General features: G+C 40.8%; 3 protein-coding genes and 1 long non-coding RNA gene across 6 annotated transcripts in view; 1 reads left to right on the top strand and 3 right to left on the bottom strand.

The window, feature by feature from the left end:
- LOC124337404 overlaps positions 1–15,232 on the bottom strand; it is a 62,457-nt gene that overhangs the window by 8,665 nt on the left and 38,560 nt on the right. The window lies entirely within an intron of this gene.
- LOC124337283 (histone H4-like) overlaps positions 1–15,232 on the top strand; it is a 64,022-nt gene that overhangs the window by 19,295 nt on the left and 29,495 nt on the right. The gene's annotated exons all lie outside the window — the stretch shown is intronic.
- Positions 121–3,106, bottom strand: LOC124337028 (protein bicaudal C homolog 1-like). 2 transcript variants are annotated; one of them, XM_046791040.1, is made up of 13 exons: positions 3,003–3,106; positions 2,725–2,902; positions 2,478–2,640; positions 2,310–2,378; positions 2,019–2,231; positions 1,699–1,926; positions 1,435–1,632; positions 1,212–1,368; positions 1,030–1,149; positions 815–958; positions 639–752; positions 451–570; positions 121–374 (listed from the first exon to the last, which is right to left on the bottom strand). In XM_046791040.1, exons 3-13 carry the CDS (start codon positions 2,499–2,501, stop codon positions 361–363), a joined length of 1,401 nt encoding a protein of 466 aa, XP_046646996.1. In that variant the 5' UTR covers positions 2,502–2,640; positions 2,725–2,902; positions 3,003–3,106; the 3' UTR covers positions 121–360. The 2 variants fall into 2 exon arrangements, with proteins under 2 accessions (XP_046646996.1, XP_046646995.1); XM_046791039.1 differs by having other exon boundaries at positions 2,445–2,640; positions 3,003–3,105.
- LOC124336931 (ets DNA-binding protein pokkuri-like) lies at positions 4,133–13,940 on the bottom strand. 2 transcript variants are annotated; one of them, XM_046790863.1, is made up of 6 exons: positions 13,804–13,940; positions 7,877–8,104; positions 7,527–7,803; positions 7,344–7,451; positions 6,042–7,152; positions 4,133–5,974 (listed from the first exon to the last, which is right to left on the bottom strand). In XM_046790863.1, the coding sequence occupies exons 1-6, from the start codon at positions 13,846–13,848 to the stop codon at positions 5,587–5,589; spliced, it is 2,157 nt and encodes a 718-aa protein (XP_046646819.1). In that variant the 5' UTR covers positions 13,849–13,940; the 3' UTR covers positions 4,133–5,586. The 2 variants fall into 2 exon arrangements, with proteins under 2 accessions (XP_046646819.1, XP_046646820.1); XM_046790864.1 differs by lacking the exon at positions 13,804–13,940 and adding an exon at positions 10,809–11,043.

Here is a 15,232-nt window from a genome sequence, read left to right as displayed (position 1 = left end):
ACCTGATCACTGATCACCTCACCTTTCTGCTTGGTCACCTCGTTATACATGATGATATCAAATATTAGGTTGCGTCTAAAGCGAAAGCGGTTTGGTAACTAAATAAAATGTTTAGTTTGGTCGATTGTCATAGGTGTATAATGAAAATAAGTAAAATGCCCGAATACATACAAAGGATAAAGTAAAATAAGATAAAGTAAAATTTAACAAAATGTTTGATCATCCAGTCATCCAACACATCAAAATTAATAGAACACAAAAAAACTAATAAGAAAAAATCAATAGTTTAAAGGTAAGTTAGCGCATATACGGACATTAATTAACAGGAGTCAACGCGATTACAAGAACCTTGTGAAAATATCAACGGCGTAATTCTAGTAATAAAAAAATATAACAGTCTCAATCGATTTGCCAAAAGAGGATCACTTTAACTAACAGAAAAGATTTTACCTTGAACAGCATTCAGCATCATTTTTCTCGCACCGAACGAACGGATTCCTATGCTGAGTAAATCCTCGTCTTTCAAAGTGGTAAACATCGCCAGATCGATTTCGTTTTGAATAAATAGATCTGAGAAAATCCAACAGAATTATACACACGCCAAACCGTGCGAACTGAAACAAAATATTATCGTTTACCTGAATAATGGGACAAACCAATTGCCTCCAAAAACTGTGATAAATGACGCGAGGAATTCTGGTCGAATCGAGAGGCTGCCAGTGATGCTGGTATGGAGGACTCGTTTGCATAACCTGTTACACAAAGTTTGCATTAATTATACTACAAAAACCAATTAAGAGAGGAAATGGCTCACGGGGTGAAGAGTTTGTAGTGCTAGAATCCGGGCTGGAAGTGTCGACAGATCGTGGAACATTCATCGCGATCGTACTCGATTGCTGAGGAACATTGCCGTTATTCGAGGAAGACATTAAACTTAACAGCTTTTGGGAGGCTTGAACTACAAATTACACGAATTTAAATTTTTAGCACAATTCCAGCCAAAAACAATGGAGATGAAAAAATATTTACGGAAAGAACTGTGCTGGGTAATATCCGCAAGAGCCAACCAAGTAGGAGATAAACTTGGGATGACAGCGGCCACATTGTTGGGCAACTCCAGACAACACTTGAGAACATCAAACAAATTTCCTGCAATTAAAATACAAAATGAAATATTTGTGAAGGTGAAAGATGTTGTCAGAATATCATACGTGTGTTCCATTCATACGAGGTGAGTCTTATGGTCAGAATATCTGAAGTGGAGAGTTCCACGTGAAACATTACGTCCATATTTTGCGCTCTACCTAAAAGATGGCGGTTGAAGCGATCTGAAGGAACTTGAACCATTAACTGCATCGGCAGCAGTCCCTATGAAACGTGAAAAGAACATTTTATTTGAGGTAAATCACAAGATCAAGAAGCAGATCAACTTACATTTAGCATAGAACTGGCCATGTAAACTTGATCCATAGACCCACGAATCCAAACGCAATATTTTTTAGGTAGTTCCTTCAGGACAGAAACATCCGGGCAACGAATTCCGGCACCTGTGGCTGTGATGATTTTGTCAATGTGGTCCCGAGCAATCCATACGTGATCGAACGATGTTTCCACTTTCATCACCACCGAATCCTGCATACAGAGAACAATACATAGAGTTAAACGTACGTAAAGGTTTGAGTGAATCAAGTTTCTTACCACAGGCGTATGAGTTACACGTCCAAAATACGTGACAGCGTCTTTGAGAAGTTGAAGACGATCTTGTTGCCCACGGATATTGACCTGGCAACTGACGCCATCAATCTTTGGATAGAAACGCATCAAGACACCAAATGTCTTGGAAAAATAATCACTTAGCGAAGATTCGCCGATTGAATTTACTCGTTCCATGTTGCAATCGACGATAAACTCTACCGGGATATCCGCCTTTTGGGCGAGAAAACAACAAAAATTTAAGTGGTGAATAGACAAAAAGAAATACAAAGAAATAAGAACTAACGAGCGATATAATGGCTTACACGAATACGTTGACGAGCATTTTCGAGATTAGCAATCGGACCACGAACGACGACGCTATTCCTTTTGAATTCACCGGCAATGCGATTGCAATCAGGGAAATGTATGCGCGTTCCGGTGTCCTCCATCACACGGTTGATATTCTTCCCAGCCCTGCCGATCAGATGCGAATGGAATATGTAGCTCACTTCCATGGACAACGTGGCCGATGGAATCTAAATCAAGAGAAAATGCAATCAAACATTTATACGAATCCACCAAATTAAAGAGACTGTAACTAATGAATGATTTACCTGAGATTGGTGAGAAAAAGCTGAGAAAGACTTTCTGAGAGGCTGCATGGTGTTACTCCTGTGAAAGAACTAATGCGAATGATGGTCAACTTAGAAGGCAGCTCAGTATTAATAGGTGAGGACTTCTAGTCATACAATTTTATATGGGGTCGGTCTTTTTAGGCTCACTCCTTTTGCATACTCCGAAGACATCAACCTTTTCCCGAAAAACTTGAGGGGGAGACTGTAGGATGTTATGTAGTTTATGATCCCCTGTAGACACGTCTTACGACCTCGTGGTCTTCTTCACTGCTTTGTACAGCTTTGTTTGAGTCATCAAAGTCAAAGGGCACTGAAAATGAAAAGTTAGACAATTGAAGGTTGAAATTTTGCACACTGGTGTTTTATTTGTTTGTAACATTTGAAATGTGTTTACCTAATTTCACTGGACTGAATAGTAAAAATTTGTTCCAGAACCTTTTTCTTTTTTCTATTTGAGTTCTTTGTGGAAAAATTTGATTAAAAGTTGATGGGATGGATTTCTGGGTGTTAATTTGGATAGCAGAACGGTTTGGTTTTGTTTTTTCGTATTTTTTTTAAGTCATTACAACTCACTTGAAAAATGAAAAGAAAGTACATTTGTTATTACATCAATGGAAACTATTAAAAGAGAATACAATATACAAGATAATTAATAAGAGTAATGCACAATACCTTGCGAAAAAACGAAAACTCAGTTCTCTTCTAGACAAACAAAATTTTGTTGCTAAATGCCGTAATGCCAATGCCAAATTGAAGATTACCCAACAAAATTGAAACCTTTAAACTTCGTCTGCTGCTAAAAAAATGTAGAGGCAAAACGAAACAGCATTTTGCCATTTTCATTTCAAATAAAATATTATTTAATCAATAGTCAATATACATAGTTAAAATATAATTAAGAGATTATAAAAATAGTTATATGATAAAACGTTACCAACTTCTGTTTCCTATTTTCTCAAAATTTGAAAGACACGTCCGCGTTGGATGCTGATCACTTGAACCAGACTTGAACGGTCGGATGCAAATTTGAAATTTCCTTTTCTCGATTGTCACTTTTAAGTATTTTGGTTAAATTACGTAATTAATAAAATGCTGGATGGCTCATTGAACGCACTGCCCTTTCTTGTATTTGCTGATAATTGCACAGTACCAGATTTTATATTTTTAATAATTTTGTTTTCAAACTCGTTCAAATCAACTCGTACAGAGTTTAAAAAGAGACTTATTCACGCTCTTTTTACATACACACATAACATTGTTTTAAAAATGTCCGAAGTATATGCATAAGAGAAATTAACCCCCAACTCGACAGACGAATTTTCCACACTAAGTTGAAAACAATGGCCGCCGAACGTTGTTTTGATCGGTGTCTCTCCTTATTACCGGAACTAGCGGTCTGATAAAAAGGATGAACCTAAAAGGAATGGGTATCGTCGATCGTGGCTAATAGATTGGCCTTGACAGATGTAAATCACTGGCAACAGAAACGACCACTTTTACACCTTTTCAAGTCAAAGTCCTATAGTCAGCAGTAATCTCGTAATCTTAACTAATATGCTGTTTATTCTTTTACAAGTGTTTCACTGCGTTAACTTTTTATTGGGCAAAAAAATCGACAGTAATAAAAACCAGTCTAGTGGAATGCCCGAATGAACTTTACCTGGCTTACGGTAAATTTCATCCTTTACACGACATATCTACTATTCACACTTTCTTAGTTTCTAGGTTAATTGGGGAAAATCATGGCGGAAATTCGCAATGGCCATTAGCTTTTTAATGAACGAAAAATCGCGTTATATGGATAACGTTTCAAAAAACTTTATTTACATGAAATGTATTTATTCCAACAACCACAAAAGGAAAACAACAAATAGCACTTGGATAATTGATTTCTCATTTTCTTTAATCTCCACAGAATATTACTTTGTTTTCCATCGATTACACACAAGCACATTACACAACAAAAAAGAAACCGGCATAAAGTGTTTTTAACTTCCTATCCAAATATCCCTGCACACTTCTGCCGTGTCGTCAACAAATAATTTCAAATTTTTGTCATTTCTCGTCTGCATTCAAACATTTATGAATTTATATTCACGAAAGAAAATGGGGGAGGGGAGAGGGCAATTTTTTTGAACTGAAAAATTGAACTTGGGGGGGGTCTCTCTTAATTTGGGATACAATTATTTCAAACATGAGCGAAAATGATGGTGGGGCACTATAACTCTGAAGCCATTGTGAAGTCGGGTGGTGGCAATAATCTTCCAGCTCTAAAAAAAATTACAATTTATTATTGCCATCGGGGGAACCAAACAAAAAAGAAACATTTGCGCACAAAAATATTACGTTTTCTGGGGGGAAAATTCCAAACAAGATAATTGCGAGTCCACAAAACAAAAAACATTTCTTAATTCATCTCTCAAATTACTACTACTTTCGCTGCTTTGAGAGTTTCGAATCATTGGATATATAGTTAATTAATAATATCACCTCGAAATACAAATGGGGGTGAGTGAGTTAAGAGGGGGGTGAGGGGAATGAACAAATTTGTTTTTCAATGAAGAGAAAAAAATCTAAACAGCATTCGATTTTTCTTTTGGAAGTCGATGATATCGTTCACATCACAGGAGAGTGGGAAAAATTGTTTGTGAAAATTAAAAAAAAAAAATTAATTGTCATTTGTTGTCTTTTTCTCTAAATCCCATTAACAAGAGGGTGGTGGTGGTGGGTGGGTTTTACAATTTAAATCGAGACAAAATTTCAGCGTGAGTTCAATCTTTTTTCAACGAGTCTGAGCAGAGCATTTGAGGATACAGGGTAGAGTTTTTCACAAATAATTATTTTCATATATAATCGACACGCGCAAAAGAAATTAATTATAATTCAAATTTTTTTTTTTTTTGTAATTTTTGTTTTTCTCGTTAATTTTTTAAACGATTGGATGAAACGAAAGTGGTTCCAAAGAAAACCTACTAACGCCACTGGCACGTCGTTGGTCAAATGGTTAACTCAGTTAAATTCCCCCAAATTCTTTTTTCTCAAATTGGATAATTATGAGGAAAGACGCCACCAAACTAATTAGGGTCCTTCTCCAAAATAACCTTTTGGAATATCATCAATGGTAAATAAATGTCAGTCCTGTGTTTTGTTGCTTGCTGGCCGTCTTGGAGTTGTTTTAAGGCACTGTGATTGCACACACACTTAACAACTACGTCCTATACTTTTTTTAATTTTTTAGTTTTTAAACTCAATGTAATCACGAGGCCATGTTTTCCGTCTTGATGGACGTCAGGTAGGGATTGGTACCGTTGATTCCGCGTCGCTCCATGCTCAAATCAGTCGGCATGTCGCAGTCGTTGTCTTCCGGATCCTGTTCGTTGTTGTTGTTGTTGGCGAATCGCCGAGGTTCAGCGTCAAAGTCTTGATCGGGAGCGTTGCAGCTGCTAGACGGCGAGTAGCGCTCCAAAGAAGCGTCCGTACTGTCGGCCATTTTACCGCTAGACGCCGTCGATGAACCGGAAGAACCCGACGCCGTTGTTGTTGTTGTCGTCGTCGTAGCGGCCGCAGCCGCCGCCGCAGCCATTTGATGGCGTAGCAAAGAAATGTTTTTGATGCTTTTGAGCTCAATTGGATTCCGGAGAAATCTAAAAGAGAAAATGTTTTGGTTAAAATAATTCCGCTGGATGATGAGGATAAATGGGAAAGGCTTACTGGTAGCAATGACGTTCTCCCTGGACTTTGCGCAAAATATTGACGCGGTAATAATAGCGCAAAGCGCGAGACATCTTGTCATAATTCATGGACGGGTGATTCTTTTGAATGCCCCAAAGACGGGCCAGTCCGGCCGGGTCGGTAATCTTAAAAACACCCGTTTCTCGATTTTTCCACGCGATATAGTGCGAATAGCGCTGCGATGGATCATTGAGCAGCTGCTGAAGAAAGTCCCAAAGTAGGCGACCATTTGATCCCGAATCCAGTCCATCTCCTCCGCCTCCTCCATTCCGGTCAGGCGTCGTGGCCAGCGGGTCTTTATCCATGTTTTTGGACGAGGCCGCAGAGCTAAACGTCGTGGCAAGTGGAGACATGGGTGGGGGCACCAAATGGATCGGAGTCGATGGGGCCGGCGATCGAGCCGGGCTATTGTCTTGAACGCTGTCGTTCTCTTCCGAATCCGACTGGCTTCCGGAATTGGATCCAGCCTGATTGCTGTGGTGGTGGTGGGCGTTGTTGGCGGCAGCCGCTTGAGCTTGATTGTGCGCCTGGGCAAGAGCCTGCGTGTAAAAATTGATGTGGGCCTGAGCGGCCATGGCGGCAGCGGCGGCCGCAGCAGCTGCAGATTGTTCCGCGTGAGACGGGCTGCCTCCCTGGCTGTTGCCGCTTCCGTCCGAGACCGAAGGTGCCGGACTGAGCGTCACAGAATTGGTCTGTTGAATCAAATGACCCAGGCTGTGGAAATCGGCTGAAGAAAACAGCTGATTGGCCGAAGGCCATCCAGACGCCGACGTGGGAGTCCGCGCTGAATTGGGAGGCGAAAGCAGATGACTGCCGCCACCATTATTGCCGCCGGAATTCGAGCCGGAAGACGAGGAATTCTGTTGTTGTTGCTGCTGCTGCTGTTGGTGAGCGGCAGCGGCGGCCAGGGCGTGAGAAAGCAAATGCTGCTGATGGGCCGTGTGAGGATGAGGAGTCAAAGGGCTGCTGGGCACTCGGCCAGTGTAAGGAGCATCACGCAAAAGTAATTGCAACGCATTGTGGACCACGTCTCCAGATCCGGGTGCTCTCTCGGCAATGTCGGATTTGTTAAGCAAACACAATGCTTTGCCTGTATAAAAGAAAAAAGTTTGAGATTAGTTTCAAATTTTGACCGCTAGATGGCGTTCAATGTCTATTTCGTCTTTTCTTTGGAAATCCCCACTTGTTTTTCTTTTTTTAATGGATACAACCAAACTGGTGGGCTCATTATTCAAATAAAAACAAACAAAAACCAAAAGAAAAATAATGTTTGCCACGTACCATTCATCTGGAATTTGTCGAGATCGAGACCAGGAAGGTCAAATTCGCGCTCGCACCAGCGCAGGAACGTGACGACATCCTCGCGGGCCCATGTACGGGGATCTGGACCTTTTTTTAAATGAAAATTGAAACAAAAATTTAAAAATTTCCATGGAAGAGAGCTAGACTGTATAAAATAGTTACCTAGGGCACCGGGCAGGTGAGGTTTGACGTCAAGATGAGGTGAAGAAGGTTGTTGTTGGTGGTGGTGATGTCCAGCCGAAGACGACGAGCCACTGCCCGGACCACCTGAGGCGGGTGACGACGAAGTTAAAGCTGAAAATTGGGTCGGATAGCGCCAAAGAATATCCGGGCTGAACGGCAACGTCAGGTGCGGAAGAGGAAGCCGGTCTGCCATGCTGACTGCCAGGCCGGAAGGAGAGAGCGGAACGGTTTGGCCGCCACCGTATCCAGACAAAGGCTGTAATACATTCAAGAAAAGTAGAAATAAATAAATAAATAAAGACAAAAATGTGTAAGATAGAAAAAATTACCGGAAGGGACTTGAGAGGCGGTGGTTTGACGGGCACTTTCATAGGAGAGCCAGTGCTTGTACTGCCGTTGGTATTGTTACTGCTGCTGCTGCTATTGTGATGATGATGATGATTGCCGTGTGAGGCTGTTCCAGCCGGAGGCGGAGCTAAGATGAAAGGCTGGTGGTGCACGGAAGAAGAAGGAGAAGCGGAGGTCGGTGTCCAAAGAGATGACCCGTTGCTACCGTTCTGGTTTTTTGAAAAATAAAAATAAAAATGCGTCAAAATGGCGCCAGACATACGGAGAGAAATCTCATCATCAAAAATGGGATGACACTTGTCAGCGCGAGCACATGAAATCATTTGCTTTCCTATTTCGGATTATATTTGAACCGGTTTCATCCGCCGGAGCACACACACACATACATTATAATTGATAAAAAGAAATACAACATTCTTTTCGTCGGTTCGTTGCATTTCTCCTCCCAAAAATCTCTTTTAATAATGATAATACAACAATTCTGGCGAGTGGCCACAACTCCTTATAAGAACATTATTGTGGGTGGGGTAGGTGGTAGTAGGGTGGTCTTAATAAACCTGCTCTAGACACAAAAAACAAGTTGTGAGTGTGCTTTGATTTGTTTCAATGTTAAATTGAGTTTAACCGGAACTATCGTCTGTGTACCTTGAAATTTAGATTTTTTAACTGAAACTTTGCACAAAAGAAATTCCAAGAAGGAAATTATGGGGGGGTCTATAGTAAAATAAAAATAAAAATGGCGGATACAACAACGAAAACTTGAGCAATGCGTATAAGAAAAAAAGGATGAAGGTTTGCCCTCCGGCTTCCGAGTTCCGATCTTTTTCTACCTGGAAAAGAGCGGGGAAGGGAAGGAGGAAAAGGTGAAAGAGCAGACAAGAAACACCTGAAGAAATGTTTTCAAAGATGGCCTTCAACGTTGTGTCATTTCATATACGAGATCGAAATTAAACACAGACAAAATTTAAATAAAACATACACGGATGTTTTTATTTTTTTGAATATTCAACCGCTGAAGAAAAACCGGTTAGACGAAAAATAAAAATCTTTTTCCATCCTCTTCTTTTATGATTGCGGATGTGTCCGCGGGGCTTTTCTTTTAAAAGAGAAGTGGTAAAGGTAAGGGGGATGGGAGGTTGAAAAAAAAAACATTTCCTCTACCTCCCCATCCGCCTTTTAGCCTCCGGTTCTTCTTTCGAGATTTCCATCAACTTTAATTTTTTCTCTCCCAACCTGTTGCAACTGAAATAAATTATCCTCACAGGTGAGACGATTTTTTGATCAGAAAAATTCTCTTCCGTCAAAATTTTTGCTCTCCCCCCCCCTGAATCTTGAAGGTCTTTTGGGGGCGGACACTTACGAACCAAATGTGGGCATAGTAGGAAGGGTACGCAAAAATTGAAAAATTATTATTCACAAAAATTGTCAACGCTGTTGTCGAAAAAGGAGAGACAGGAAGTTGAAGGGGGGGGGGGAGAATAAAAAAACATTCTTTTCTTGTTTGAACCTTTTAAAGAAATTTTTTTGAAAGTCGTCGAATGCCCCGTGGCGGATCAACTTCCACCTCCTCCTCTGACCAAAAAAGAGCGCCAAGAGAAAAAGGGCAAGGTCAACATTTGAAACAAGACCCAATCGCCTAGAGGGGCCAGAACAGAAAGAAAATGATGGAATCAAATAGTAGAGAAGAGAGGCAGGGCTAGCAAAACCAAATATGGAGAAAAGGAAATGCTTCCTTTCATCCCCGACGACGAGGTCAGGTCAGTGAACGCGTCTTCCTCTCTCTCTCCGTCTCGTGAAAAATAAATCCAATCACACTGCAGGGCGTCTGTGTGTGAACGCGCACCTGTGAGATGGAACACACACACACACACCGTAAGGTGTACAGTTTCTACACAGCATCTCTATTCATCCAGAAATCTCTTCCGGGAACAAAAACACATTTGTGATCTGACGCCATTTTGAAAAAGTCAGCAAGGCCAAACAGTTATGATTGGCCGTGAGGGTTTCCGGCATCTCCACGTACACAGGTGTGTGATCTCCTTTTCGCACCTGACGGTTTCAGCTTCTTCTTCCGCGTGAAGATGCGACCGCAGATGTTGTTTTTTTGAAAAATAACCGCACGATATATATCTGTCCGTTTCTTTTTCTCACTTGGAAGAAGCTGGACTAGTACTACCTTTACCTCCGAGCTAAATTCATCCCTATGGACATTACCAGAGTCCAATGACGCGACCCACTTTAAGCCACACACACGAAAGAGAGTTCGGTCGGGCGGAAGGACCGCGTGCGGGATTCTGGAGCGCCAGTCACAAGACATCACACAGCAGAGACCATCTGGGAGAGAGAGAAAATATTTCACCCAAAAATAATTTCCGGAAGAGAAAATGTCTCAAAGTGAAACCGTTGGAAACCCGGAAATGTTTCAAACTACTCCCGACATGGAGTGGAGACTCACGTTAACTTCCGGGTTCCGCTACACTAAAGGTGTACCAAAAAAGAAAAAAACAAAAAACATATGGTATGGAAAGAAGAGCAAGTGCAAGGATGCGTGAAATCGTCACGCGATAAAAGAAAACGGGTATCTTACGATGCGGAAGCCGGAAGTTTCGTGCAGAAAAATAAACCGTTTCTATCAGCTGTTGTATTAACAACTGAACCGGATCCAAAAATTTTGTTTTTCCTACTTTTTTTATCAGATTTTGTTCAAATAAAGGAGATGGTGGTAAACAAGTGCGTCATCAGACGTAATCAGATGATAATCACCTCCTCTCCCCCCCCCCCACTATGTGTGTGTAATGCGGATCAAAAAAGGGGAAATTCGAAGCAAACTCATCAATTGCATCACTTCCGCCATTGGAACCCACGCGAATACTGACAAGTGCATTCCACCAAAATAATTTGAAGAAAACTTACCCAGCGTCAAAATCGATGAAATTCACGTCACAACTAATTTGAATATACAAGTTTTATAAATGTGTGTGTGAAATCCGGACGACGGAAATAATAAAGAAATATCCAAACACACACACACTCACAAGTCAAACACACACAGACACAGACACACACGGTGAACAACTGTACGAAACGAAACTTGCAACTGAGACGACGTCTGTTTCCCTTCTGTTTCTTGGACGAGTCCAAGACTTATCCGTGTGGATGTGAGAGGGGAGGAAAATGAATGCCCCAAAGGGCTGGGTGGTGGGTGGGTTTCTTCCAAGTGAGAGGAAACGGGAGATTCCTCCGATTGGGGTGGCCACACACACTAGAAACCACTTGGGCCCACATTGACTAGAGAGACATCTAGCGGTGGAAAGTTTTGGAAGGAATTAAAAAGAAAATGGGAGGAGTCTAACTACTACCAAGATGGCGATCATGACGTCAGCATCAACAGATCCTGTCGTGTATTTCCGTCTTTTCTTTGAAGGGAAACAATCTGAATTATCTTTAATAGACTAACTTGAAATTAATTTTTGTCGAACGCCATTTTTATGATTTCTTTTTCCAAACAATGTTCCGCAGTTTAAATTTGAACTTCCCGTAAATGAAACAGGAAGAACTCACTGGTGTGTGTGTGTGTGCAAAGGTCGAAGTCATATTCTTTTTTTTTACTTTCGTGAGTTTCGACATCACGCGTGTGTGTACAGCAGACGGGAGAAAAAAAGGAGAGAGAGACACAGGAAGTTCGGGAAAGAAGCCAACAAGTTTGTCTCTCTGTGTGTGTGTGAAGGGATTTGGAAGACAGAAAGGAACAAACCCCCAGCCGATTTGCGTCATGGAGCTTTTAATAATCATCCCTTTTCAATTCCTTTTGCCAAAAATTAAACATGTCGTTCCTAATTTTTCAAGGGCGTCATTTTCTCTCACACAATCAAAGCCAAAAATGCGTACAATAGTCCCTCATCAAACTCATTTCATCAGCTGACTGAAAACTTTGAATTTTTTGGTCCGATGAACTTTGTGTGTTTCATTTGATCATTTCCAACCAGAAAATGAAAATTTAGAAAAACTTGTTGGCCCTTGCCAACACAACCGGTGATGACTTATTCTCCTCCAACTTTTATATCGCGCATATGTTAATGTTTCTTTTTATTCTCCTTAATGGAACTTCCGAAAATGGTTTCAGTGCGCATGGAGAGGACCGGTTTTTATCTCGTGTAAAATATCTGATAGCACGAGCTACATGCACACACGTACTACCAACAAAAACATGTTCTTCTTCTTCTTTTGTTGTTTAGCGGGATAATAATCCTCTAGGGTTCAAAAACCTTTCCCGTAAAGATTTTCGGGATAGAAAAAAAATGTCGAATCAGCGTCCGAAAAGAAAAATACCAACACAAGTGGATGGAATGTAGCGGATGTATGGGAAATTGTGGCGTCCGCCAAACAAAAAATGTTACGTGAAAAAAAAGAGTCTGTGGTACGATAGACCCATAGCCAACGGGGATATGTGAAGCGGGAAAAAAAACGAAGCTCAAATTTACTGAACTGAAACGTCCACAAGATGTGCACAACAAACGGAATTAGTCGCCCGTGACTCGCCCGAACGAATGTCCGTATGAAATTATTTATATTTTTTATTGATATAAAATGGAATTTTTTCGAGAACTGTTATCATTTCGGGAAAAAAGAAAAACAGACGACAAGAGTCCAGTCTCGGTCGGGATTATAATGTTGAAATATGTCGACTGTGTGATATCATATCAAACATTTTTTGACGAAAGACCGGAAATGACAACCTGTTTTTAATGTTTTTTTCGGTTAAAAGATTTCGGTAAATTTCTGCCAATAGATGGCGCATAGAATTTATTTTCTCAACAGAGATTGCGAAGGCTGCATTCCTATTCGCCAGTGTGTGTGCGGATTATTTCGGGAGTCACTAGCGTCTATTTCCTTGGGCGTTAACACATCGTGTCCGGCTATTTTTAAGAAACGGTCCCAAAAACAAAAGAAAAATTCCAAAAACAAACAGACACACAAAATATCTCGGCATGCTCCTCAAGTATAGAAATAAATATACAGAGAGACGCGAACGGGGTGAAAGGGGAAATACAAAACAAAAGCAAAAATAACTTGGCAGAAAATCCCGACTATGTCGTTTCATGTCCAATTTTTATTTTAAATTGTTTGCCCGTTGGTCATTCCACACTGTGTGTGTGTGTGGAATAAATTTATCTCGTTAGTATTTTTAACACACGACTAATTATAAAACATTAAAAAGAAAAAAAAAAATGTGTTTTTGACTAATTTTCCCGATAAAAATTGAGTGCCCTCTAGCGAAATTTTCTCTCGTTAACCTTTTTGATCCACCAAAACAACTTTTAAGAAAAATTAATTTCAATTTATTTTTTTAAATGGCGAAATTCTTTTTCACACTTTTTTGGCGTCGCAAATGTTTTCGAGGAATTTGTTAGCTCATAAGTTGGAGACTTGAAAGTCCCGCCGCCGCCAAAACGACAGCAATAACAAAAACAATCGCCTTCCCCGCGCGCCATTTTCAAAAAAGCATTTTGGACATTTTCCCAGTTTTACATGTCACAGCCAAAAGAAACTAGAAACATGTGTAAAATAACGTAATGCACATCCATAACCCCACGAGGACACCCAAAAATACCCCCGACACAAAAATGACCAAATTTTTTAAAAAACCTATTTATAGAAAAATTTTAAAAATGAGCGCGCGCGCTCACAAAATTTGAAAAAATTTAAATTTTCCCTCCAAATTTTCTTGTCGTAACAACCGGATGGAACACACAACCCCCTCATTCTTCCTTGAACTCGAGGAAACGAGAAAGTAAGATATAAAATAAAAAAAAGAGACCGGAAATCCGTTGGCGCGACTCCCGAGCGCGCGTGATCCGCACCGGAAGCGTAATTTTTTTGTTTGTCAAGAAAAGATGATGAAACTTACCACACGGTTGAAGGCTGACGATACAACGGGAATGTCGTTATTCATTTTGGTGGCTGAATTTAATGTCACACGAAATATGATTCACTTTGTTCAGAAAATAAAATTATTAAAAAGTCCAGAGTTGGGCACACACACTTGGAAAACCGTCAAACACTTGGAGATAAAATATAAAACTTGGAGGAGCGCCGTGAAAAGGCGTCGAGACGCTTTGAACGCGCCGCAGCAAATGATTTTTCGTTTCCTTTTATTTTCCCAACCTAAAAATGGTCCCCCTTCTTACAATTTCCCACCCTCTCTGTCCAGACATGTGACCCCTAGTGAGGGGGGGAAACCACCACCACCAAAAGGGAAATGGCGACCGTGCGATGATTGGATGGAGCAACAGGCGGTTCAAGTATCCGCCCCCAACCCTACTTTTTACCACCCTCTTCCGTCAATTTTTTTCTTTCTTTATCCGGTAGAGGGATTTTTTAAAATCGCGAAAATTTTAATATGAATATTCAAAATATTCTTAATTCACGTGGTTGGAAAAAAAATGGAATTTCAAGATTGGGTTGCACACCTTACTACCCCCTATAGAATTCCACCCCTTTTTCTTGTGGTTGGGCTTCTTCGAGATGAACTTCTTCATTGACCACCGCCAGGAGTAGCAGACGAAAGTAATTTGAAACTTTCGTCTGCATCAGGTGCTCTCACCCCTCTCTCTGACGTCGTCGTGATCTATACGTAATGACCCAAAGAAAGATTTTTTCTTTCTGTAATTTGATATTTAAAAAAAAATGTTCTCCCCACACACACACAAAAGTATAACGAAAATGCGCCTTACATTTCTTCCTCGTGTTTTCCAGACGAGTCAATCACACACACATTATGTGTTCAGCGTCCCGACGCTTCCTAGGGGGGGGGGGGGGAGAACACATGAGAAAAAGATCCGGTTACCTTTTCTTATTCTGTTTTTGAAAAAAAAGACGCGTAGAAAAAAGAACGTTAGAGATAGCAATCGGCACCCCCTTAAAAATAAAAAGATGGTGGTGGTTGTTGCTGCTCACCCTCCCAACAAGTGGCTCCCTTTTTGTGTGTGTGTGTGTAAGTTGACACCGACGACATTCAAGATGTGGAAACCGTTGGACGCCATCTTGGTTTAGGATATAAATCTTGTCAGATGCAAAAACATGTTGGGAGAGGGGCTGCTGGTGGTGGTTGTTCAATGTCATTAGACTCTCGTCGTGATTGTTTCTCCATGATGCAACAACTTCGGTAGCCTTGCCCTACGGCTTTAATTATAAAAAAGGTAGAAAAAAAGAGGGTGTGAATTCTCCCCTCACCCTCGAGGGTCACTAAAACTTTTCCTGAGGTTTCACATCTACCCCTCCAGGTACAACAACAACAACCAAAAACCCTTGAGCATCTTCTTCTACAGTCATCATCA

Source organism: Daphnia pulicaria, chromosome 4, assembly GCF_021234035.1.
Source record: "Daphnia pulicaria isolate SC F1-1A chromosome 4, SC_F0-13Bv2, whole genome shotgun sequence".
NCBI lineage: Eukaryota > Metazoa > Arthropoda > Branchiopoda > Diplostraca > Daphniidae > Daphnia > Daphnia pulicaria.
This window is presented reverse-complemented; position numbering and strand designations above follow the sequence as displayed.